The sequence below is a fragment of the Pituophis catenifer genome, unplaced genomic scaffold, assembly GCF_029215685.1.
Source record: "Pituophis catenifer annectens isolate HBS135680 unplaced genomic scaffold, rPitCat1.0.hap2 SCAF_1, whole genome shotgun sequence".
In the NCBI taxonomy this organism is placed as follows: Eukaryota; Metazoa; Chordata; class Lepidosauria; order Squamata; family Colubridae; genus Pituophis; species Pituophis catenifer.
The window spans coordinates 247,651,859-247,677,931 of NW_027256881.1; the positions used below are offsets into that span (position 1 = coordinate 247,651,859).

The 26,073-nt window shown below is 38.6% G+C and overlaps 1 protein-coding gene across 1 annotated transcript; it reads right to left on the bottom strand.

The window, feature by feature from the left end:
* On the bottom strand, nt 1-25,849 carry TH (tyrosine hydroxylase). The gene is made up of 13 exons (XM_070957411.1): nt 25,760-25,849; nt 17,759-17,965; nt 13,970-14,144; nt 11,929-12,017; nt 11,483-11,550; nt 9,730-9,780; nt 8,661-8,806; nt 6,639-6,774; nt 6,472-6,541; nt 5,232-5,288; nt 4,683-4,778; nt 4,133-4,266; nt 1-160 (listed from the first exon to the last, which is right to left on the bottom strand). The coding sequence occupies exons 1-13, from the start codon at nt 25,847-25,849 to the stop codon at nt 1-3; spliced, it is 1,479 nt and encodes a 492-aa protein (XP_070813512.1).
* Between the last annotated feature and the right edge of the window lie 224 nt (nt 25,850-26,073).

Consider the following 26,073-nt stretch of genomic DNA (forward strand, 5'->3'; position numbering starts at 1 on the left):
TTAGCTGATAATATTGAGCGCATCAATTAATGAGTGGAGCTCATCACGCACATTTGCCAGGGAGTGGCTGATCTTCTGTGGGTGGTCCAAGAGCTCAATACTGTAGGTGTAAGGATCGTATTTCACAGAAAAAGGTCGCTTGATATGTGCTGCGTAGACCCTGAAAAGAAGAGGACAGACATCAAAGATGGTAACGTAGGTGGGCTCCTGAAAATGTTAAGAGATAAGGAAGCAAGGAAAGGCATATTGTGTGTAAACCAGCTCTCCTTAGCCTGGACCTTGGAGAACAACATGGCCATTGATTGTCTAGGAATATGGCAGCTCTGTTTGATGTTCTCTAGGATTATGGGAATTAATCTGGGAGCAGAGGGTTAATATTGTCAAGGATCATTAAATATATAAGGTTCAATTCAATTTAGTTCAACCTTACATATTTTAGTCTAAAAATATATAAGACTATCTAAACTCAGCCCTGCCCTTAGCCTAAATATAAATTCATTCTAAGGAAACTGGCATCTCTACCATGCTGTATATAAAATAGAAATAAATTTTCCACTTTTTGTTCAAGAAATTTCACTACGTTTTTTATTTCTTTCTACCTCTTTTGATTATATCACAGGGCTTCTATTTTAAACAAAAATCCACATTGTGCTTAGCTAAGTTAAGCATGCAACATGTCCCTTGCTCGCTGAAGGTCAGCCAATATCATAAATGATATGTTGGCAATGTATTTCAATAGAGCCAAAAGCTACTATTGCAAATAGCTGGCCACTTTGTAACCAAGGATGGAAGCCATTTGAACTGATGAAGGTTATGAAACTAATTGTATTAGCAAAAAGGCTATAAACTAGAGGCTCAACTCCGCAGAGTTTTATGTCACAGACAAGGTAAAAATTAAGTCACCAGACTGAACTGGAAAATTTATCTGCTGATTGCACACGTACATATAGTTACAATCATTCTTACTGTAAAAATTTTTTTTAAAAAAAGTTGAGATGATATTGTATGCCAGGGGTGTCAAACTTGCGTTGCCATGTTGTCAACACATGATATTTCGTGACTTTTTTCCTTTGCGGAGCGGGGGTGGGTGTGGCCTGCGCGTGACACATCCGGCCCATGGGCTGCCAGTTTGACACCCCTGTAAATGTATGCCTTTTCCCTCTTCATCTGATGAAGCTTTATCTATAACTGTTGGAGATGTAGCCCAGAGAACCTAATGTAGTAAGGAAGGAATCTCTATAGGACACAATAATTCCAGATTATTTATGTTATGGCACCACCTAGTGGCTTTGGGAAATAATATTAACTTGTCCCAAAAATAACAACCAGGCAACTGTTAATCCCTTCTCTTGTGTTACTGTGTGACTGCCTTTGGTTCGTACTAATATTTAGATTTATCTTGGGATGCTGTGTGCAAATATTCTCTTCAGAAGAAATTATGAGAATGGTCTTTCAAAATCTGGCTTTGGTTAGTGTCCCTTCACAAATTAAGAGAGAAGCTGTAAGGACCATACAACGTTTTACGTGGTAGTATGTGCTACTACAATTGGAGTTCTTTCCTGTACATATATTTCACTCATGTGCACTTCTTATCTTCCTCTTTAAAAATATTGGTGGAATGAAAACATATGGAATATTACTTTCTTCCCTAACATAAACTTCCTTGGATCTTTAATGAGAGTCAATGTACTGCATAATTTATAAGAGCAGTCTACTGAAAAGCAAGTTTCACTGAATCTTTTGAGAATAGTGCAGTATTTGGAGAAATGCAACCCTGGTTAATGGAGGTATCAGAATGGGCCCTCGGGAAAAAAGCAGTTGTTAACTAAATCAGCAGTCCCCAATCATTCTAACTTGGTGGGGACATGTGAGTGGCAGGCACACATCCGCATGCACAGCTCCATTTGTGGGAGCTTCATACATTAGTGCCCTTCACTCACACAAATGGAGCTTTGTGCATGAGAGGAAGTCCTTGCACTCACACGTGAAGTTCCACTCATGAGAGTGGCAGGCACTTGTGCTTAAGCGGAGGCAGCGCACACCGATGGGCATGAAGCTCCACTCACACAAGCAGAGGGCATCAGCATGCAAAGCTCCATCCGTGCAAATGGAGCTTTACACACACATGCTTGCCTGCCGCTCACATGAGTGAAGCTTCACACATGGCATGCATGCCCATCTCTTCCATGGCCCGGTTTCAAACAGACCGCAGCCCAGTAGTGGGTCGTGGGCTGGGGATTGGGGATCCCTGAACTAGATGATAACTAAGGATTTGCTGTAATCCAGTCAGTGGTGGGTTGCCCCTGGTTCGGACCGGTTCACAAGAACCGGTAGTAAAACTGGCAGGAGGCCCCGCCCACCACCCCGGATGTTGCCATTCTACGCATGCGCAGAAGCAAGGCACGCGCACAAGCGAAGCACAATCCCGTTGCTATAGTAAAGGTAAGTAGAACCCAGCCCTGAATCCAGTGGTCATTCCCATCATTCCATAACCCATTATAATATAACCAGCAGTCATTCCTGATGAAATGGGATACCCATGTTGCAAAAGTTTGAATATCTAGAAGATATGGGCCTGGTGGCTCAGCAGACTAATAGCATTGTGATTAACACCAGCTGTCTGCAATTACTGTAAGTTCGAATCTCACCAGGCTCAAGGTTGACTCAGCCTTCCATCCTTTCCAAGGTAGGTAAATTGAGGACCCAGTTTGTGGGGGTAATAAGCTGATTTTGTATAAATATACAAAAGTATGAAGGCTATTGCTATTGTAATAGCTAAGGCTATTGTAAGCCACCCTGAGTCTCCGGAGAAGGGTGGCATATAAATTAAATTTAAAAAAAAAAAAGATCATATCGTCATAGTGATTTATAATAAGTTACCTGATTTTTCATTATTTCTTAAGTATCTATTTCACTATCAAGGCTATTCAAATCTTTACTCACTAGTTAGGTATTTCTAGATGTCTCATCAGATGTCTTTAAGTCTGTGATGGCAAACCTATGGCACGCGTGCCAGAAGTGGCACACAGAGCCATCTCTCTGGGCACATGAGTCGTTGCCTGTTGCTATTCTGGGTTCCAGCGCGCTGGCCAACTGGTCTTCATGCACATGGGAGCACCAGGAACTGGAAGAGCAGCTTCCATTCAAGATGATCTTCCAGTTTCCGGGGCACAGATGCGTGCCAGCCATCTATACTTTGCATGCACATTCGCACCAGAAACTGGAACATCAGGTGGCCGCTACATATGCACACACTGGAAACCAGAAGATCATCTTCCCAGCATGCACACCGGGCATCTTCTCTTCCGGTTTCCGGCACACACATGTGCATGCTCCCATTTTGGCACACGGTGCCAAAAAGGTTCGCCAACACTACTCTAAGTGGATCCAGGAGTTATTCTGGAAAGAGCATTTCTCTTTGGAAGTGATCAATTACAGTCTTAAACATACATATCTATAAGTGCTATTGAATGGAATAGTCATCTAATGTATTATAAAAAATATTTTTCACTTTTGTATACCGTGTTTCCACAAAAATAAGACCCTGTCTTATATTTTTTTTTTTTTTTGATCCCTGAAATAAGCGCTTGGCCTTATTTTCAGGGAGGTCTTATTATTTTGGGGCGTGTGGAGCAAGACGGGGCTCCTCTTGCCATCTTACCTGATTTCCAGCTCTGTCTCCCTAACCCTAACCAGAGGAAATGGCGGGGACCAGCTGCGCATGCGTTTAAATATTTTCGGGGAGGGCTTAGTTTTGGGGAAACATGGTATATTTTATGTTTTAATGTTCTCACTCAATTATGTTTGCTACCCTGATCATCTTGTTGAAGGAAAGTGATAGTAAAAATAAATTAACAAAGAAGTAAATCAACAAATCAGTCGTAAATGCATATACCTATACAATCAGAACAAATTTCATTTATTCCGTGCTTACCAATGCTGTAATTTAGATTTCATTTAAAAAGCAACAGTAAAAAGATTCTTTTTAAAAATTTTGTTTGGAGGAAAAACCTTCATCTAATGATTTGGTTAAACAAAGAAATCATTCATAATCTGCAGCAATCAAAACTCCATATTGGTGTAACTAGACATATCCCCATTTTCCAATGATATGACCAATGATGATCCTTACCTGAGTTTAGCTTTGGCATCATTGAAACTCTCTGATACGAAATAAACAGGCTGATAGGTCTGATCTTGATAGGGTTGCATGGCCGTAACGTCAGGGTCAAAGTCCCGTAGTTCCGGTTCATCAGACAAAGAATGCTAAATGAAGGAAAGGAGGGAGAAGAAAGCAGGAAAACCCCATAAGTTGATTACTGCAGCAAGACTAACTTGATCGACCGAATAGGCTCACCCAAGCTCAGAAGCAGCTGCTGCACTCTTCAGTTTAGTTGGATGGAGGTAAATGGGGGCAGTGGTGAAATCCAATTTTTTTTACTACCGGTTCTGTGGGCGTGGCTTGGTGGGCGTGGCTTGGTGGGCGTGGCAGGGGAAGGATACTGCAAAATCTCCATTCCCTCCCCACTCCTGGGGGAAGGATATTGCAAAATCTCCATTCCCACACCACTTTGGGGCCAGCCAGAGGAGGTATTCGCCGGTTCTCCGAACTACTCAAAATTTCCACTACCGGTTCTCCAGAACTTGCTGGATTTCACCCCTGGATGGAGGGCAACACTTACTATGAGCTCTCCATAGGAAGAGAGGAGGCCAGCTCCATAGGCTTTAATGATTCCATTTTGCTTGCAGAGCCCAAACTCCACCGTGAACCAATAAAGCTGCCGAGAAAAGTGGAATGGAAAAGAAAAACAATGATGGTTAGCATTTTCTTTTCCATATTAGAAAGATAAATTTGGGGGTTTTATTGCATCTGTTCCTTTTTTGCATTGCATTTGGGAAGGCAATTAGAAGCTCTTCTGAGAAAAAAAATGCTTTTTTCTTTGTTCATAGAAATCAGTGTTTGTTTTCTCTTTGTCGTGTTTATGCTGGAATATCTACTAATAATATTATTTCCTGGTATCTGCTACTCTTTATATTGAAAACCTATACCAGATTATTCTATCCCAGTTTGGCCCCTGCCAGCTACATTGGCTACAATTCCTAGAAATTCTGATTAGCATAGCCAAAATCGGCATTTCATATCAACATTTACAATCAAGATATATATGTAGAGCAGAATTTCACAGAGGCAATTACAGCTCTATTTGTGTATCCTAGAATTAAGGACTTACTGTTGCAAGTTTTTCAATCTCCTCATCAGTTGCACCCAAAGATGCAAGTCCAATGTCCTAGGAGCAAAAGGAAAACCATCACCTAATTATTATGTGTTTTTCCCCATGACCATTATATATTTTGTGGGCACAGCTCCGTTTTTATGGATCATACAATAGGATTTGGTAAAGTAAAGGTAAAGATTCCCCTCGCATATATGTCCTAGTCATTCCTGACTCTATGGGGTGGTGCTCATCTCTGTTTCAAAGCCGAAGAGCCAGCGTTGTCTGAAGATGTCTCCGTGGTCATGTGGCTGGCATGACTAAATGGCAAAGGCGCACGGAACGCTGTTACCTTCCCACCAAAGGAGGTCCCTATTTTTCTACTTGCATTTTTTATGCTTTCAAACTGCTAGGTTGGCAGAAGCTGGGACAAGTAACGGGAGCTCACCCCATTACGCGGCACTAGGGTTTTGAACTGCTGAACTGCCGACCTTTCGATCAACAAGCTCAGCGACTTAGCCACTGAGCCACCGCGTCCCTTAGGATTTGGTAGGTTGGGTCAAAATTCAGTATATTACAACTTCCCAACTTCATCTCCTCCAAAAATTAGTGGAAGTCCCATAATTCATAGCCAGATTGGCAAATGCTTCTAATTATAAGATGGCAATCTTCCTGAACACTGGCTAGGAAATTATGATCCTGGCTTGTCAAGAAACAGCTGGATATGCTACAGCCTAATTGATGAGTTCTTATTTCAACCATATTTGTAAAAGCCCATTATCTCATAACTCATTATGATATTAACTCATGGGAAGTCTATAAATCGTTGTATACTGAATGCAGATAGGATTGCATAGTTTATTGCCTGCTTGCAATCTTGAAATTATTTTTATAAGTATTTCAAGATATTCTATTACATATTTCTTTATAATTCATGTTTCTAGACTGCTCATCTCCCTCAAGGAGAGACTCCAGTATACACCAAACTGTATTTAACTTTTTTTTACAATTCTTGTAATTGTTATCTCTATTTTGACATTTAAGAATCTCTTTGGAATGCTACAATTCTGTTTGGGGTGCTCTGATGCATACACATGGCTTTAATCTTCCTTTAAAAAAAAAAAACTAATTGGAGCCCACCCAATGAAGGGAAACTTTGCAGCAGATAAAAGAGGTTCATTTTCAATTGCTAAACAAAAACAAATGGGGAGAAATGATGAAGAAACCTTCATCATAAGGTGATCCACCTTTTGCTCACCTGAGAAAACTGTGCAAATGTCTTATCAGCCAACATTGGTACGTGTCCCAGAAGTTCATGACAGCAGTCCCTTTGGAAAGAAAAACAGCCACTGTTTTGCAGTCTTCTCTGACTCTGAAACAGCAAGCTAAGCACTAAAGAAGCCAATTCTATGAGGTGGTACTCACGGCTCTGGAGAGTGCATGGGAGAAGAAGCATGCCGGATGTACTGTGTGCACTGAAACACTCTGAAGGCTAAACTGGCTAAGAAATCCCGAGCTGAGAGAAGGCCAGCTACTGGTCGGAGTTGGAATCCAGTTCTCTCTGAAACAATCCAAACTATCTCTTATATTTGGTTGTATCATTTAAGAAAGGATGAACATTAAGAGCTTAACTGGGTCTCCATGGCATAGGACCCGGGTACCTTCGAGACTGTCTTCTGCCACCAATAGCCTCCCACCGACCAGTCCGCTCCCACAGAGAGGGTCTCCTCAGGGTGCCATCAGCCAAGTTATGTCGGCTGGCGACACCCAGGGGGAGGGCCTTCTCTGTGGGAGCCCCAGCCCTGTGGAATGAACTGCCCCCGGAAATACGTAAGATCTCCGACCTCCGGGTGTTTCGCTGCGCATTGAAGACCCACCAGGCCGGACTATCAACATAATAATTTTAAATTGGGGTATTTAAAATTTTTGGGGTTTTAAATCGGCCAAATCTATTTAATTATTTTAATTTTTAATCATTGTTGTGTCTTGTGTTTTTAAATTGGCTGTACACCACCCTGAGTCCTTCGGGAGAAGGGCGGTATAGAAATAAAATTATTATTATTATTATTATTATTATTATTATTATTATTATTATTATTATTATTATTATTATTATTATCAAAGTAAGGCTGTATTTGCTTCAAACATGATTTGGGAGACGTGCTCTTGATCTTGCGCAAAAGAAAATTGTAGCTGCTTTAAAGATCACATTAACTTTAATGTTTTGATTCTTTAAAACAGCCATAACATTTTTGGGGGAGGAGGGACATGCAGGCTTTCCAGGAAGCCTGAAAATAATCAGGCCAATGATAATGGAAACAATTTTTCTTCATTATTTTCAAAGCATGAACAGCCTTTAGTACTGGACTTCGTGTTATATTGTAGCTGTTCAAGTACATTCAGTGCTGAATTTTATGGAGTTATACAACTGGTCTTTTTCTAATCTTTTTTAAAATTTTGTACATATTCTTTTGGAAGTCTATTCATTCCAGATCTATATTATTATTGGAAAATATATTTGTATTGATGGAATCCTATAATGTCTGTTGGAAAATCGACTGCATTGACAAATGCAATTTGGGTCACCACAAATATTAAAGATTAAAGTCTTAATGTTTATCTTTTAAATTTCTATATTTCCTCCTAAAGTGCAGTTTAATTATATATTTTGGTAGGATTTCTTGAGCAAAACCTGCAGTACAAAATTCTTCAAAAATGCAAAATCCCAATGGATAATTCTTGGGATTTACACATTAGTCCAGAAGAAGCAAAGCAGATTCGTTCTTCTCAAAATGAGCAAAGCATAGATTCCTGAAGCATCCTTTTTCTTTGGATGAACAATAGCCTTATGGATGTTCCCCTTTACTGAGCAACTTTACAGAGCATTTTGAAGGCTTCCTCTTGAACTCCTTCTTGCAGAAACCATAATAATCTTTTGATGTTTTATGAACAGTGAATTTTGCTGAACTTTGGAAGACTGTTTTCTTTACCTGGCCAAGGCGATGTAACCTAAATATTATAGAGCATTTTCTTCTGAGAGCAAAACTGAAATTGAATGCTTATTTTGCATAACAAATGAATATACAGATTTGAAGACTGGAGAACAGTGTTTTATATTGTCTCATAGATTTTATCTGGGATAAAGACTAGAATTTTATTGCAGAAAATTCCCAGGGAAGTATTGCAATGTTGTTCTCCAGTCACCATCTCTGTGGTTCAGGGGGCAGTACTTCTGAGTTTTAAACATGGTCTTATATATCTAGATCAAGGGAGGTCATTCTGCTTTGCTGCCCACAAAGTCCCTTCAACTAGACCCCCCCCTCCCAGAGGTCCCAGAAGTACTGCTGAAATTGGGCAGCAAATCTATTAAAACACAGAGGTGCAAAGCTTCAAGCAGAGTTAACACCATACAAATGTACAGTTCTCTAAACATGACCACATACTTACCTTTCAGGAAGCAAGAGACATCGTCCAGCTGAGGGATGTTGTTTTCACTATAGCCACTGTACCTCTCCAGTAAATGAAAGGCATCCAGGTGTTCTTTGCAGGCATGAGTGGGATAAAGACTCTTCAAAGTACTATACACTTCCCTCCTTTAAACAAAAAAGGTGTCATTCATATTTTTCCAGAGTATTTACATGGAAAAGATAGTTACCTTAGAATTCTGGCAATCTGTTTAGTATTGTTGATTGAAACATTATTTTATGTTTTTATTTTATTTTATTATTTTATTATATTATTTTGTATTTGAATCTGTCTCAACACTCAGAGACTGCCTGGAAATGACCCTGCAGTTTTCAGAAGTGGTTTGCTATTGCTTCCTTCCTACGGTCTATGACAATTTGCCACAGCCAACTCATCACAGCCAACTCATCACAGGACAACTCACTGTGGGACAAGAGTTACACTAACGTCAAAGAAATGGTGGAATAGAATCGTTATAGAAAGCATGCAAAAGGAGGACAGAATGAAATGTGAATGGCAACAATTAAATTAATTTTTATTTATTTTAAATAATTAAATAGAATTGTTAAATTGTCCCACAACAAGTTGTCTCACAGTGAGTTGGTTGTGGCGAGTTCTCCTACACCAAGTTGCCCATGGTGAGTTGCCCGTGGTGAGTTAGCCACAGCGAATTGGTCACCATGAGTTGGCTGTGGCAAGTTGTCCCATTCCACCTTCCTAGGGTTCTGAGAGAGTGTCTGGCCCAAGGTCACTCAGCTGGCTTTGTACCTAAGTTGGAACTAGAATTGTTCCAATCTTGTTTCTAGCTTGGTATCTTAACCACTACACCAGAGTGGAAAACTATGAGATGTTTAAAATTTATAAAAGCATAACTAAAAAAGAGTGCAAATGAATGGCCAAGAATCTTCTTCTGACCTAGAGTGATCATGAGTCAAATGATATCTTAAGAATTCAGGTGAAAATGGTGGGGCAGCTACTCTGCTAGAAAAGGCAATTTGACTTTTCTGAAAGGATCTAAGAAAAGATCTAGAAATGGTTCCTTCCCACTTACCAAGTAGTAATCTCCTCTTCTGTGTATTCAACTCGAGGAATTGGGTCTCCACTATTAGAAGAATACAAGGAACAGGTACTTAAAAATAACAGTGTAGCAAGTAGTACAGACAAGCCCTGCAATATTTAATTAAAGTCATATCCAGTCATGCCCAAAATCTGTCACAGACTACCGTGTGCTGGATTATAGAGTACCTTAAACTAAATGACATCAATAACAGCCCTTTGTTTCAGAAAACTATCCTTTAGATTTATTTAAGTATTTATTTTCTTGGTTTTGTTGTTGAATTTTCCATTGTAAAGCAAAATTATAAACAAAAATATTTTTTTATCCCTATGAGCCTCTTTCAGGTATGCCCTTTTTTTCAGATTTGTCCTCTCCTTTTTCTAAGAAAATACGGTCACTGTAAGTAGGAGCACTCATTTACATGGTAGATCAAGTGTGATCTCTTAGAGCCTCAGTGTTTTGAGCCAAAGGGGCTACTTGGAATTTTGAGATCATGGCAGCCATTGCGGGCGTGGCTGTTCCCAAGTCACTCACATACCAGAAGGAAAACAAAACAGTGAGATGCAGTAACAATTATCATAATCTTTTTCTAAAAATGGCCCCGAGTGAAGGTGTTCAATATTTAGACCCAAATGAAAAAGCCACCTCAGAGCCAATATGGGTGTCCTTGCTGTATCTATCAATAGTTCATTAAAGACCTTCTGCACCTTTTTGGGGGGAAAGGCTTTCTTGGCAAATGTGTTGTCTCAAAAAATATATATACACATTTGACCCCACCCCTTCCCCATCCAAACCTCTATTACAGTTCCTCAAACATGTATTTTCCTGGCACTGCATAGCTATACAAGTATGTAGCTTTTCCAAAGCATCCACTAAGGCGGGTGTCAGCAACCTGTGGCTCTTTGGGCCCTCTGCTGTGGCTCCTTGTTGGGTGATCTCACCATTGGCTGGCCCCGCCCCTTGCCTTCCCCCCCATCGCTCCTCATCTGGCCTGAGAAGATAAGGGCGACAGCGGGGGATGGAGAAGCGGCCAGGGCAGAGACAGAGAGATACAGAGAGAGGGGGGGAGGGAGAGAGAGAGAGAGAGATGTCAAAAGGGTTTTGTCGTTTCCAGTGTTTTTTAACAACCGGTTCTCTGCCCTAATGACCGGCTGGGTAGGCATGGCTGGGGGGGGGGGGTCATGTGACTGGTGGAAGTGAGTGAGGTTGAGTTGGCCACACCCATCCAGGTTTTGTGGCTTCTGGTGTTTTCTTTTCTGTGGGAAATGGGTCCAAATGGCTCTTTGAGTGTTTAAGGTCGCAGATCCCTGCACTAAGGGCTATAGTAAGTACATTCCTACCAGATTCAAAGCATCTTTCTGACTTGGGATCTGAAAGCTGCACACCTTTTTAAGTGGTGCCCAGAGGCACTGATAAAATACAGTTTTAAAGCTTGAAGCCGATGCTTTATTTTACAATCAGCTAACTACCCCGTCTTCTTTTTAATTAAAGGTGGCCACAAATCTGAATATCTTTCAGCTCTAGGAAGAGAGTAGCCAACATTCTAATTTAGAATTAGGTTGCAGTAATTTGATTCAAGTTTGAATGTGTGAATTGATGGAAGGAAATAGCGTCACACACAACTGGCAAACATGGAACACTGGAAGCAAGAGTATGAAAGAGAAGAAGGATGAAGCAGGGAAGGGAGAAAAATAAAATATGTTTAGAGGAATCCATAGATAACAGTGGGAAAGGTGGCAAGTCTTACTGTTTATAGTGAAAAGCAATTTCTGCAATCATTTTCCTTCGCTCACGATATACTTGGTCAGAAAATCCCTTGGAGGGAAAAAAAAAAGACCAACAGTATTATTTAAGAAGATGCCAAATTCTTATTAAAGATTCAAGAAGCAAGAGCTGATATAAAGGAATCACTTGTTTAAAGACATTCCAACACTGGCTGTTTTATTTTAAATCTCTTTGCTAGTGCTCTCTAGCATAGAATTTGCCTTTTTACATTTGTCATAAGCATGTTATGACCTCAGGGCAGACAGTTCAGATTTTCATCAGTGCATACGTGAAATTGGGATTTTTCCTCAATTTAAATCACTTTAACACTTGAACTGCTGAGATCAATAAGAATGACAATTTCTTATCCCATAAAATGGAATGTTTAGATTATCCTCCTAAAGAAATAATGAAAAAATGTTTACTTACTGGGTGATCCAGATCCAAATCAGGGTCAAATTTGGTAACTAAATGGTGACATAGATCTAACTCCGAAATTTTTCTTGGAAACCAATGAACTGAAATCCAAAATAAAAAAGAGGAAGTTAGGTGAAAGCCCAGAAAGTGATATGATGGAGTTGGTGATGGTGGGAATATTGAATTTTATCGAAGAAGATCAAAAGCAGAAATATAAAATAGTTGTTTCTATTTAATATCTGTAGCCCATGAACTGGATTTATCTTTTAATACGGGGTAGTATCTCCTTTAGCATAACATAATAACTGGGTAATTCTATAATCTTTTTTTACCACCATTCTTTTACTGGAATGTAAATTAGAAACAAATCCCTTAGTGAAAGAACCAAAGATTTTATTGAATAATATGGAGAAATTCCAACAGAATAAGTCTGAAGATTAGCATAGGCATTCTTAGACACAGTAGAACTGGGAAAACTGATCAAACAAAAGCTCTGATTTGGGTGTTTGACATCGGCCCACCAGAAAGCAGACTGGGAATGGGTGGTCTTTGACAATTCCAATCTATCAGCACTGGTCACTACTGGATGATCTAAAATAGCCTTTCCCAATTTAGTCTTATCCATATGCATTTGACTTCAAATCTCGTAATCGCAGCCGGTATAGCCATGATGACCATGCAGTTTTCAATCAGTTTTTGATTGATTTAGCAGATTCCTATGGCTACTCATTTCACAGAAAATGACTCTGGGTGGCATTTTTACTCCAGTAAAAATAGTAAATAAATCACTAACTCAAACCTTTCTATAATGATTATTAAAATGAATTAAAAATTAGAAAAACAAGCTAGAATGGGGAAAGAGAATAAAAGGTGGAGTGATATTAATAGTAAGGCAGCCATCGCACGGGTTCGCCTGTCCCCTGCTGTTAACAGGTTTTAACAAGTTTTGAGAGAACTTCAGGAGCTCAAGAGTGATGAGGTCAACCTTATATCTGGGAAGGGGGGAGTTAATGGAATTGGCTTCATTCAGGATGTTCTGTGAGATCAGGGATGTAGTCCTCTGAATCTCAGTGAAATTAACAAGAGTTACTAGTTAGATCCACATGTCTAGAAACATATGTGAAAAGTTAGATATCACTTTGAAGAAAATAGATGTGTATGTTTCTTAAAGTTTTGCTGAATAATTAGAAGATTGCAATGCAAAGCACCTGAAAAAGTGATTTATGAAATTGTCAGGCATAAGCAAACCAGAACCACATCATGAATAAAGGTAAAGGTAAAGATTCCCCTCGCACATATGTGCTAGTCGTTCCTGACTCTAGGGGGCGGTGCTCATCTCCGTTTCAAAGCCAAAGAGCCAGCGCTGTCCGAAGACGTCTCCGTGGTCATGTGGCCGGCATGACTAAATGCCATAGGTGCATGGAAACACTGTTACCTTCCCACCAAAGGTGGTCCCTATTTTTCTACTTGCATTTTTTATGTGCTTTTGAACTGCTAGGTTGGCAGAAGCTGGGACAAGTAATGGGAGCTCATCCTGATACGCAGCACTAGGGATTTGAACTGCTGAACTGCTGACCTTTCAATCAACAAGCTCAGCATCTTAGCCACTGAGCCACCATGTCCCTTTTATCATGAATAAAAGGGGGGGACCGAAAGCCCTACTAAGCAGGTATATACAAAAGTATGAAGGCTATTGCTTAACGCATTGTAAGCCGCCCTGAGTCTCCGAAGAAGGGCGGCATATAAATCGAACCAATAAATAAATAAATAAATAAATAAATAAATAGGCCCTAGTAAAAGCTTTATTGCTGATCATCTTTGTGCTGATCACCTATATGACAGGAATCTTGTCAGACAATCTGCTTTCCCTTGGGAAATGGCAAATATAGACCTGGAGGTTTGATTTCAAATGTTCCCTCCTCCGAAACAACTCTAACCTGGAATGTCATTTTACTTCTCCAAGAAGCCCCCCCACAACTCCTTTATCAGTGATTCCACTTCATCAATATCTCCTGTTCCTAATACATCATACAAGCTACAAAGTCTTTCTTACACTTGTCTTCTTTTGTGCTCCTTACATCTTCTGACACCCTTTTAAGGGAACTGATGAATGTGCTCAGTGCAGAGCAATGGAGTTCACATCGCACAAAGTATTCCAGCTCAGTAGAACCTTCTTGTACTTTCTTACTGGGCCTTGTTTCCAAATGATGGATTTTGGCTTCAAAGGTCTTTAGAGACAGAGAGAAGGGAAACAGTAACTGAGACAAAAATAAGGAGGTTTCTCCCTGGGTTACTCCCAGATAAAACAAGGAATAAATATTACATTAAATAAAACTTTAAGTAAGCTGCTATTTATCTTTTAAAACTATTTTTATTACAATTTTTCAATGTAATAAAAGAAAAATGATTTTTTTTTAAAGGATAGAAGTAAGGGGAAAATGGTAATAGAAATTTTATTTCATTTTTTATTATTTATCTAATTTCAGGTCTCACTAATTTTTGCTTGCAGACAAGTGGTATTTCTTGCAGATATGCCAATGCACCATTGATGCTACTTCGTCATGCTGTTTTTGTGGCAATCTGTTGACCTTGCAGGAGCTAACTATATGGTTCATTGTTTCTTCAGTATATATTATTATTACATTTGTCTCATTTAGGACTAATAAGGAAGATATACCTCTTAGACAGGGCTATAGCCAATGGATGGGAATATCACAAAAGTGCATTTTGACTAAATATTTAGAGAAATTTCAAAATGACAAAGCTGATAAAAATGATACAGTGGAATAGACAACTGTAGGAAGGTGTTACAGATAGTCCTTGCTTACCAACTAATCATTCAGTGACTATTCAAAGTTACAATAGCACTGAAAAAAGAGATTTACAATTGATCCTCGAAATTGCCATTACAACTTCCCTGCAGTCACATGATCACAATTTAGGCTCTTGGCAGCCAGTACACATTTACAATTGCAGCATTGCAGATCACGTGATTACCATTTGCAAGCTTTACAGTGACTTCCAACAAAGTCAATGGGGAAGACAGCAGACAGTTGCAAGTTAAGGTCAAGTGTAATTGCACTGAATGACCACTTGGGATTCACTAACAACCATAGCTGGAACTGATGTCATACATTGGGGACAGTCACATATTTAACTTTACAACTATATCACTTGGCAATGGAATTGTCAGTCATAGTTGGTAAGTAAGGATTACCTATATCCACATATATAAATAAATACTGGCCAGTCAGCTGTCTGGAATATTGTACTTACACTCAGTCAGATCACTTCTGAAGAATTTTCCAAGTCAACAGATACATCATTTGTGGAAGCTATTATTTCATAACAACTAGAAGCTATAGGCTAGAAAGGTTCAGTTCTAAGTGTACCATTATGAACACACTATTTTTAGCCCACTGCTAGCCTAGTTGCACTATAAGAATGAAGAGAAACTAGAGAAACGATTCTTGTAACACTGGTGACACAGTTTAATACCTAAAGCTATTGTAGGATGATGAATGATACTGTACTTACTCTTGCATCATATAGTGTAATGACACTACTTTTATTAATACACTATTAATTCAATTATATTACATCATTACAAGTATATTAAGATAAATTGAAGCCTGGGTATTTTTAAGAAAGCTGAATGTCTTACTTTCCATATAGTTTTTGAATAGCCCTGGCACTATGCTCTGGCCAAGGTGCTGAATGTAAACTATCAAGAGAAGTGCTTTGACTTCTAGGACAAATTCCTTCTGAACCTTTTGATTGGCACAACTCCTATATAAGTGTCATGCCCCAGGAGAAGCACACACTGGAAGGAGGGGGGGAAAGGTTAAATAGTCCCACATCCAGTTCTACAATCTTCTCATTTTTTTAAAAAAAAAATCTTCCTTAAGACTAAAATTAATCTCTGGGTGAAATGGATAAGGAAATAAGCAAGCTTTCTCCTTTCCACATTTTCACTCCTGAAAAATCTACAGACTGAGTGTGATTTATTGGTAGATCTTTGGGACAGAATGACAAGGATTTCTAACATCCCTTGACCTAGCCTCCACACCCCCAAAATAACCTTCAGGTTGTTGAAAAAAGATACTTAGGATGAAGTCAGGGTTGATTTGTGTGAGTTCATAAATCAAAAAGATTTATGAACTTGCTTCTGTTTATTGATTGCAAATTCCTGGACTGAGTATGTCTTACAACATTCCTTAGTTTTTAGAATATGTCTTCCTACATGAGCCTCCATCATGAATTCAGCTCTAACTGGTGTATCAAAATCTGAGGTCCACCTGCTTCTGCCATAGATATTACATTTCATTAACGTTCTCATCCATGCAAAATTCCTGTTCGTACGTCCATATCTAATGCTAATAACAAGGCTTTTGCTTCTACTTCTTCAAGAGTTAAACTATCTCCTCCTCAGAGATACAATAGGGAAAAGGCTGCCATTTTTACTTAATCAGAGATAGACCAAGGGAAGAGAAAGCAATGTCACGAATAAATTCAATTTAGCTCCATGTTTTGTAGATGCATTGTTTGAATGTGGGATGTAGAACAATCAATACCTCAGCATTAATCTGACAGATCTGATTGCATTACACTTGCTTTAGTTGTATATAATGTAAAACAGCAGAGGGAAACGAGGCTGCCCACTGCCTTTTTCATCAACAGGCAAATGTCATTACACCCATCTGTTTTCATATCTTCTACCTGCAGTGCCGGAGGGATCGGAATAATGAATCTTTCACTGTGGAAGCCTGGTGTGCATTGGTGTTTACTTTCCTTACACACCACTTCATGATTGCCCAGAAGAGCTTTGCAGTCCTGAAAATCTCTTGAAGGTCTCAATGCTCTTCAGATAAATGTCCTTTAGTCTTACAAATCTTTAAACTCTTCTGGAGTGTTATTATTAATCTTATTCAGCTGACTGTAAAATAATTTTCATGCACATTTGTGTATACATACACACACACAAACAGTTCATTTATTTAAAAAATGGATACTAAGAAACATAACAAATTACCTTTGGGCCTTATCATATATACTTTCTGCAACATTTCTGAGCTTTCATAGGAATTATGGAAACAATAACTAAATTCTCTCCATCTCTGGATTAGCTTTGTTTGCCTTAAAGATACTGAGCTCACATTTTAGTACTTCAATTTTCTTTTCAGTTTGTTTAAATATTTTCCCATTTAATCCTGTGCTTTGTAATTATTTTTGCTTTTGGAATAGCCTGTTAAAAAAAAACACATAATGGTAATTTCTGGGTTCCTGGCATTATTGTTATTTGTTATTATAATGTTGGCTTTTGACCTGACCAATATTAGAAAGAATCTATTTGCAAACCCAATTCTGGCTAAATAGGAAAGCAAACAAATACTGAAAAATGCATCCAATAAATCCTACTAAGAAACTGATATCCCTGAATGCATCCAATCAGAAGTCTAATCTAAGAAATGTTGAGAAATTCTGCCAGAGCTGTGTCTGACTACTTAAAATAAGATGTGCAATCCATGAATTTTTTCTGATTTCAATTCTTATCTTAAAAGTTAGTCTAAGAATCTTAAAGTGGAATAATGTATCCTTTCTTTCTCTTTTCTTTTCCTCTCTTCCCTTTCTCTCTTCTCCCCCCCCCCTTTTATACACACACACACACTACTGCTTTAGCTGCAACCACTTGGTGAGGGAGATGTCCATTGAGTAATAGCCCTATCCCTGCCCTGCCAACTTCTAGATCTTCAAAGTGTTTCATATGACCATTGTGCCTCCTGATTCATTGCAAACGTTTGCCTATCCCATCTGAGCATAAGAGTCAACCCTGCCTCCTCACCTCAAAGATTTTAAGTGCACGAGATGGGAGTGAAGTCTTCCCTCCTTTAAGTGTGAACAGAAGATTCAACATGGCTATCCCATCCTTCTCATCAAAGACAATGGTCTCAGTCAATTCAGCAGCTTCAGATGCAGCAGCTGCAGCAGCTTCTCTCTCCTTCCTGGCATCTTCAATAAGACTCTGACGTCTACCTATGAATTGTGGAGACTGGGCAAAGAGCACAAGAAGAGAAAATTAAACACAACCATGGAAAATGGTGCTCATCTCTATGCAATATATGAATAATCAGCCTACTTCTGCTTCATCTAGCCCAAAAATAACTATTTAATTATCCTCCTGGATAATATGCTAGGTCAGGAGTTGGACACTTATTTCAGCAATTTCATTCCTATAGACATGATGTTTCAATCAGTGATATGGGGGAGATGAACCCTTCTCAGTCATATTCCCATCCTTACTGTTTAATATCTATATGAGGGAGCTTGAGATGACAACATCTGATATCCAAGTATGGGCCAGAGAGGCTGTTGATGTCTTGACTCAGGGTCTGGAGGCAGTAAGGGATTGAGGAGCGGGGAATAAGTAGAATTTAAATTCTGATATTGTTTATCAGGAAGCCATCAGATTCTTGATTGACTCCAGTTATCACTCTAGATAGGGTATTATTCCCTCTGAAGGAGCAAGTTGCTATCTTAGGGGTCACTCTAGACTCACATCTGCTACAAGATGGACAAATGGAGGTCACTACTGGCAAGGCTATCCAGCTTTGGTTAATGTGCTAGTTGCCACCCTGGCAACAAACATCCAGACTTCATTATCCCAGAATTATCCCATTTTATGTAGGTCTGCTTTTGGAGACTACTAAGAAGCCACAGTTGACTCAGACCAACAGCCCATGTTCTGGCTGAATATCTAACATTAATGTTGCAGGTACTGTCTCAGTAGCCAATGGGTTTCCAACAGTAGTGGGTTTCAAATCCTGGTGCTACCAGTCACTATTGGTAGCACACGGGTGCATGCACTTGCTTTGCAAGCGTGCAGAAGCTTCTGCACATGTGCAGAGCATTTTTGATTACCTCTGAGCGGGTGGGCAGAGCCTCCCGCCACCGCCGCTACAGGTTCGCCTGAACTGGGGCGAACCTGGAGCAACCCACCACTGGCTTCCAAGTATCATTCAAACACTATATAATCACTGATAAATTCCAATATATAGTGGCACCTAGGAACTGATAAGACTGCCTTGAGTGTCTGCCTTGAGTGATGCCAACACACTTCATGTGCACCTCCCCATGAGGGATTCTAAAGGTTCTCCCCTATACAATATTGAGGGATGGGGAGCAGAAAACTATGTTTTCACTATATGCTCCATCACAGTGGACAAGACCACTTTTTATTTGGATGGCATCTTCTATGATGCTTTTTAGGAAGGTAGTAAAGGCTGAATTGTTTTGAAGAACATTTACTTTTTAATATTGCTGAGTTAGGTGCTTGGGAGAGAGGATGGATAATTTTTATCACAACTTTAATATATCTGTATCAAACATTTTTAAGCTTTGTGATTATTGTTGTGTATTTATGTGAACTGTTAAAAGCCTATATTGAATTGGCAAAATACAAACGTTATAGCATACAAATAAATAATACACCATGCATTAAATACATTACTGAAATATACACAATGCTAAATTATTTCAGGCTGTAAAACCTACGGTGGCAATCAATTTCTTTAGCATGCCGATATTGATGTCGAAAGCAACAAGCTGTTATTTTCCAAAATGTATTCAATCGTTTTGCTAATTTTTAACTAATTTATGGCAACGATTTTATAACAGTTTGCCCCAAGTGGAGATGTGGGCATCAATTCCCTTCTGACGAATCAGGTATTTTTCCTAGCCGTAAACCTCTGCATTGCCCCGGCTCAGGGAGGCATAAAGAGCAAAAACCTTAATCTCGCATATAATCAGCCACTACTGACATCAAGCAGCTTGCAGAGAAAGAGCCGAATGTTAAAAGAAAGAGCTACTCATCAATACAACTCCAAAGGCTGCCTTTTAAAAGAAGGAACTTTGTGTTGGTCCTTTTAGGGTGGACAATGACCCAAAAGACTCCCTTTGGTAAGTTGAGGCATTTTTTGGTTTGTTTGTTTATGTCTTTGCTTTTGGGGAGTTTTATAGAAAAAAAAGGAGTGGGCTTTTGAGATAATTGCCTGAAAGCATGCTCAATTGTTTGCTTTCCACCCCCATCTCTCTTTATTTTCAAAACACCGGAAATAATTTTTGCACATCTGGGAGCATATATAATAATATAGAGTGAAAAGGAGAGCATAAATGCATAAAAGGCAGCTTTATCTATTCAAAAGCACATCCAACCCATGCTTGTCTGTTTTCCAGCAAAATACTTTTGCCAAGCTTACCGCTAATATGATATTATTTGCAAACTAGAGGTATTCATTAGAAATCGTGCCAACCAGGTAACTGTGAGATGTGTTAAAAAGCAGATAGAGATTTAAAATGAGAGCCAGTTTCCAACCTGGTTAGAAACTGGAAAACTTGTGAATCCTGCCTTAGGCAAAACCACTTTTGGCTGGTTCCGCTATTTTAGCCTTAGGAAGCAGGAAATGGCAAACTACTTTTGAAAAATCTTGTTAAGAAAACTGCAGGGACATATCTGAGAATCACACACCATCGAATGGAAGAAGAAGAAAAAAACATAAAAAGGCAGATATATAGCATTTGAAAGAATTTCCATTTATGTAGTGATAGTATTAAATAGTCATTTAGAAGTTCATTACTCAGTCCCATGAGGATTTGCCTCTTTCTTATCATCTACTATTTCCTTCCCCAACCTCATGCTCTAGTCTATACACTTGATGGATTTTAACCCCTAAAATCCCTGACTACCTTTACTATTGGTGGATAAACTATCTGGGCTTGATTGTTGATACCTGTGGTTGATAATTGTAGAACAACTCAACTAGAAAGCATGACCAAAGGTCAAGGTGACAGAGCACATAAAATGGGAAGGCTCCTCATTGCCCTCACGCCAACATCTGAAGCTGACGTAGAATGCGTTCAAGGAAACAGGTGAAACCAGATATGGAAACAATGTGAACATAGTTCTAGAAACCAGTATATACCTACTTACCTACAATTAATGCTATTTATAGGATTTACTTTTGTATGAATGTATATCAGTATATACTCTTAAATGTGGTGATGTTGTCTAATCTAAATTATATTTATGTAGTAAAAAAACCTATTGATTTTTTTTTTATAATATCCCAGCTTGTAATGCCTGACATTTCCAACCTAGTACCTTCCAAATTCCCAGAATCTTATTGGCTCCAAATGATTGGTTGTTCTAGGAATTGCAATCCTAAATTATCTAGGCAATGTTAGGTTGAGAAAAACTCCTATATGGGACTATGGTCTTTTGGTTGATTTTATGGTGATGCTGCTTCAGTGCTTCAGTTATTTAACTTGATGTGTTATTTACGTCCAAGCCATAGGCAGAGTGTTTCTGTGAAAAACTTGTTTTGTTCATCTCTGAGGAATAAGATACACTCATCTCTATCTCCCTTTGAACAGAAGGTACAGGTTACTTCATTTATTATTTTTTATTAATTTTTAATATTTATTAATTATTTAGAATAGAATAGAATAACAGAGTTGGAAGGGACCTTTGGAGGTCTTCTAGTCCAACCCCCTGCCCAGGCAGGAAACTCTACACCACTTCAGACAAAGGGTTATCCAACATCTTCTTAAAAACTTCCAGTGTTGGAGCATTCACAACTTCTGCAGGCAAGTTGTTCCACTTATTAATTGTTCTAACTGTCAAGAAATTTCTCCTTAGTTCTAAGTTGCTTCTCTCCTTGATTAGTTTCCACCCATTGCTTCTTGTTCTACCCTCAGGTGCTTTGAAGAATAGTTTGACTCCCTCTTCTTTGTGGCAACCCCTGAGATATTGGAACACTCCTATCATGTCTCCCCTAGTCCTTCTCTTCGTTAAACTAGACATACCCAGTTCCTGCAACCGTTCTTCATATGTTTTAGCCTCCAGTCCCCTAATCATCTTTGTTGCTCTTCTCTGCACTCTTTCTAGAGTCTCAACATCTTTTTTACATCGTGACGACCAAAACTGAATGCAATATTCCAAGTGTGACCTTACCAAGGCATTATAAAGTGGTATTAACACTTCATGTGATCTTGATTCTATCTCTCTGTTTATGCAGCCCAGAACTGTGTTGGCTTTTTTATTCATTTATTTCCACCAGCACTCAACAGACAATTTTCTCTATTGAGGAAGATTGGTGATCACTTTTGCTTTTATTTGCAGAAAAAAGCGGGGGGAATCACAATTGCTTACTACACTGCCTATCCGATATAGGTTAATTTTGTTTGAAATGCAACCTGCTACATTAAATAAGGAAGAGAGGATAATGAAAGCTGAAAGCGGCAGGTTTTATTCCTAACGGTACTTTTTTAGTTTGTGATTTCAAGCCGGTGTTTCATTATAGGTCACGCAACAGCCATCTGGGTCCAAAAGACCTTTCCACCTTATTGTGTAGCATTACTTCCCTATATATACTTGGGGAAAAAGAAATTAAAGATAAATATGGTAGCTTTAAGCTTCCCTCTTTTTTTTTACTATGAGTTCAAGCAATGCCCTTGCATCTGCTCAGTTAAAAAAAAACTTGTGTTTTACAAAGCAGTGAATCAAGACTGCTTGTATCTAAGAGTTACTTAGCTAGCTTTCCATATGAATAAACCCTGGAACCTCGCCTGAAGAGTGGGACAGGATTTTATATCTTTGCTTGCGTAGGAGAATTCAGTTCCATTCTTTGCACAAAGGCAACAATGAACATCACTATTGGGATGGCAAGGTGGTATTTGCCTGGCACTTGACAGATCTTGCAAAATTTACTTCCTGACTGCAGACAGAGAAAGCAAAACAAAACCAGGACCACCCTTTTTTTAAAAAAAAATTTTTTTTTTAACTTAAACATACCATCTTCCATTAAACAGTGTGTCATCAAGGTACAAAAATCTCTGTGCAATAACAATCAAAATTTACAACAGTATTCATTACATTGATATTGATTCTCTAATCTTACAATAATAATAATAATGAGCATAATACATCTATTCATTTCTCCCTCTTAACATATCTTCTAATAAGAATATAATAATATTAAATATAATAATCTTAATAGTCATATTAGTAAAAATCATCACATTGTTTGCTTCTCTACCTTGACATGTTTTCTACATTTCACTGATCTCCATTTATTTCTAACTTCTATTTTTATTTTCCAACCATTCATAAAATAACTCCCAGGACCACCCTTGTGGTCCCTACATCAGAGGAAAGCAATTTAGGAACCTTCAGATGTTTCAGACCATAGTTTCTACAGTTGTCTATGATTTACCTCACTGGCTAAAATTAATAGAAGCTGATGAAATCTAAAACACTCCGACGGTGGCACCTTGCTTATTCCTGTTCTAAACAAAATTGTACGGACTACACATTTAGCCAAAACCAGCACAAAGTTAAAATGAGGAAACATTTTGCAGGGCTAGAAAGCCAGTTTGGTGTAGTGATTAAGACATCAGGCTAGAATCTGGGAGACCATGAGTTCTAGTCCTACTTTTGACACAAGGCCAGCTGGGTGACCTGGGGTTCTTCCCTCTCTCTCAACCCTAGGAAGCAGGCAAGCAGGAAACACTGGAGGGATTTGTTCAGGCAGTCCCCAGCAGTCAGAACTGACTCAAAGACACCAAAAAATTCAGAAGCTGCATAAAATACCAGGAATTTCTGGCTTCTGAAACTTGAATGAATTATGTATGGAATTAAATGATTGCAATTATAAAATATGTTTAGCGGGCTACTGAATTAAATCCATGTTGTGGATTGACACAGCATAGTTAGCCATAAACTAACTGAATGCGCTAGATTCATAAAACATGTTATGCCACAAAAAATATAAACAAGACCTAGGTTGTACAAATGCATCTGCTGGAATTTCACACAAACTGTTTAAACTTGCGGTTTAATACAACCAATATTTTATTTCAACATCCCTGAAACAAATCCTCCCACTTTGATATTAACTCCTTCCCAATTCCTAAATATAAAATAATATTTGATTATGATTTTTCTTTATATATAAAGCCTGAAATCAAAACTGGAATGTGCTTTTTAAGGGAAGTGGCAGTAAGTAGAGAAACTATGATCTTTTATTTAAATGTAACTAAAATGCTGTTTACAATTTATTTCCTATTATTCTCTTGTAAAAAAAAATATTTAAAAAGTTATCTAAAGAGCTGTTTTAGGATCACTTCTGCTAATCTAGTTTTAGATGTTTTGATTCCCTGCCTCCCCTTCTGCTTTTCCAAAATATCTTTGTTGTTATGAAAATGTCTCTTGGATTTAAAACTAAATTTATTACAATAATTCCATTGTTGTTTTTAATGGGGGGGATTAAAAACCTCTCCTTCTCAGGCACATTACTCTAGTTTCATAGACAATTTTGGTTAAGGTCTTTTGCTAATTAATTGCAAGGAATGTACTGGAGGAGAATGTATGAAACTGTATAAAGCATGATTGCTTGTAGAATTTAACATATTGGGCCAATCAGCAAACTTTTCTTCACTGAAGTGACTTTACTACTCTAAATCAATAGTAGTATACATTTAGAGAAAATATGAAACTCTTAACCCAAAGAGAATCAGAATTATTTCAATAAACAGTTTGTCCTTCCTTCCAATAGTAACATCAGTTGCCAAATTACATTATATTTTGTGGTTGTTTTTGAAGAATAACCTGATAAATACTTTATTTCAGGACCATGAAGGGTGAAGCCTTAATCCTTTCTTCCTCACAGTATAAATAATCAAATATAACAAATAATCCTCACAGTAAAACTCCTATTTGCTGCACAGTGCAAGATTTTCTGGGCAACAACCACAGGGTCCTTCCTTGCCCTATCTTCCAAGAAATGCAGTTTCTTGGAAGATGGGGCAATTTTCATTGGGTCTGCAATATAGGACCAAAGTATATTTTGCTATAGACTGATGCCCTGTGGAAATGCAACTAAGAAAGCAAGAGAAATGTATTCAGTAGTGTTTTATGCTAAAGCTGCTAGGGTGGAGTAGTTTATCTGACATCTTCATAAATATTCCAAGTTAATGAACCAGAACACTCAAAAAGTTGGTTGACACACATATATGCGGTACTTGAGTCTTATGTACTTGATGATAGGCAGTCAAAAATATGAGCAAATTAAAAATAAGAGATTTACCTTTGGTGCTAGAAGTGCAATGGGCACACATAAAGTTATAGCTAGCAATATCTATAAAACTTTAATACAGTCTGATATAGTTACATCAAGTCTCGTGGGGAGTTATAACCTTCCCTCTGTGCATATCTACTAGTGCAGACTTAACTCAGATGCTGCCGCAAGGAAAAATGCAGAACTGAATTGAGATTCAGTGTTACAAAGAAGGTATTAGCAATTTGCCATTGGATACGAATCACTATTCTCTCATGCAAAACCAAGCAAATAAAGCAAGGCATATAACCACACCAAATTTCTACTAAACTAAAATATTGTAAAACTCCAATGCTAGGCAATAATAAGACATGCAAAGCAATTCAAGCATACAATAATAAAAGAAAGCCTTTTGTCATTGTTTTAGCTTTAGCCTAGCTTTTATATAATTTCACATTTTTCCCATTTTATAATATATATATATATATATATATATTATTTTGTCACTTTTTCTTCTATAAATGGCATGCTTCTTTTGGTCAGCTGCATTATTCTCTGGTACTATTAATTAGCACCAACATTTCTAAGGACCGATCTGCCTAGCTTTCGGATTCTCTCACAATAGGTTGATGCTCATGATACAAAGTTAGATTTCTCTTCCTTCCCTACATTTGCCTGTCTCTGCAAATCAACATCTCATCCCAGGGATGGCTGAGAGCATCTTTTCTTACCATGATGGCCTCGGCTTGTTTAGAGTCCAGCTCCGATACTGCCCGCCGGAAGCCTTTGGCTGAAGAACTGGAGGCGTTTGGGGTTGGCATCCTGGCTGATGAACTGTCTTAGCTTCCAGCACTGTTTTCCCTTCTTATTCTGGGTTTTTATAGGGCATGTCTGACGTCAAAGACCCTCTCTGATCCCCTCTGTCCACCTCCCTCCCTTCAGCCTCAGGGAGAGGAAAGAGGAGGAGGGAAGAGATGCAGAGGAAGAAAACACTTGTGTCCCATTAAATGTAATTGCCACAAAAATGACAGGCACCCAGTTCCTG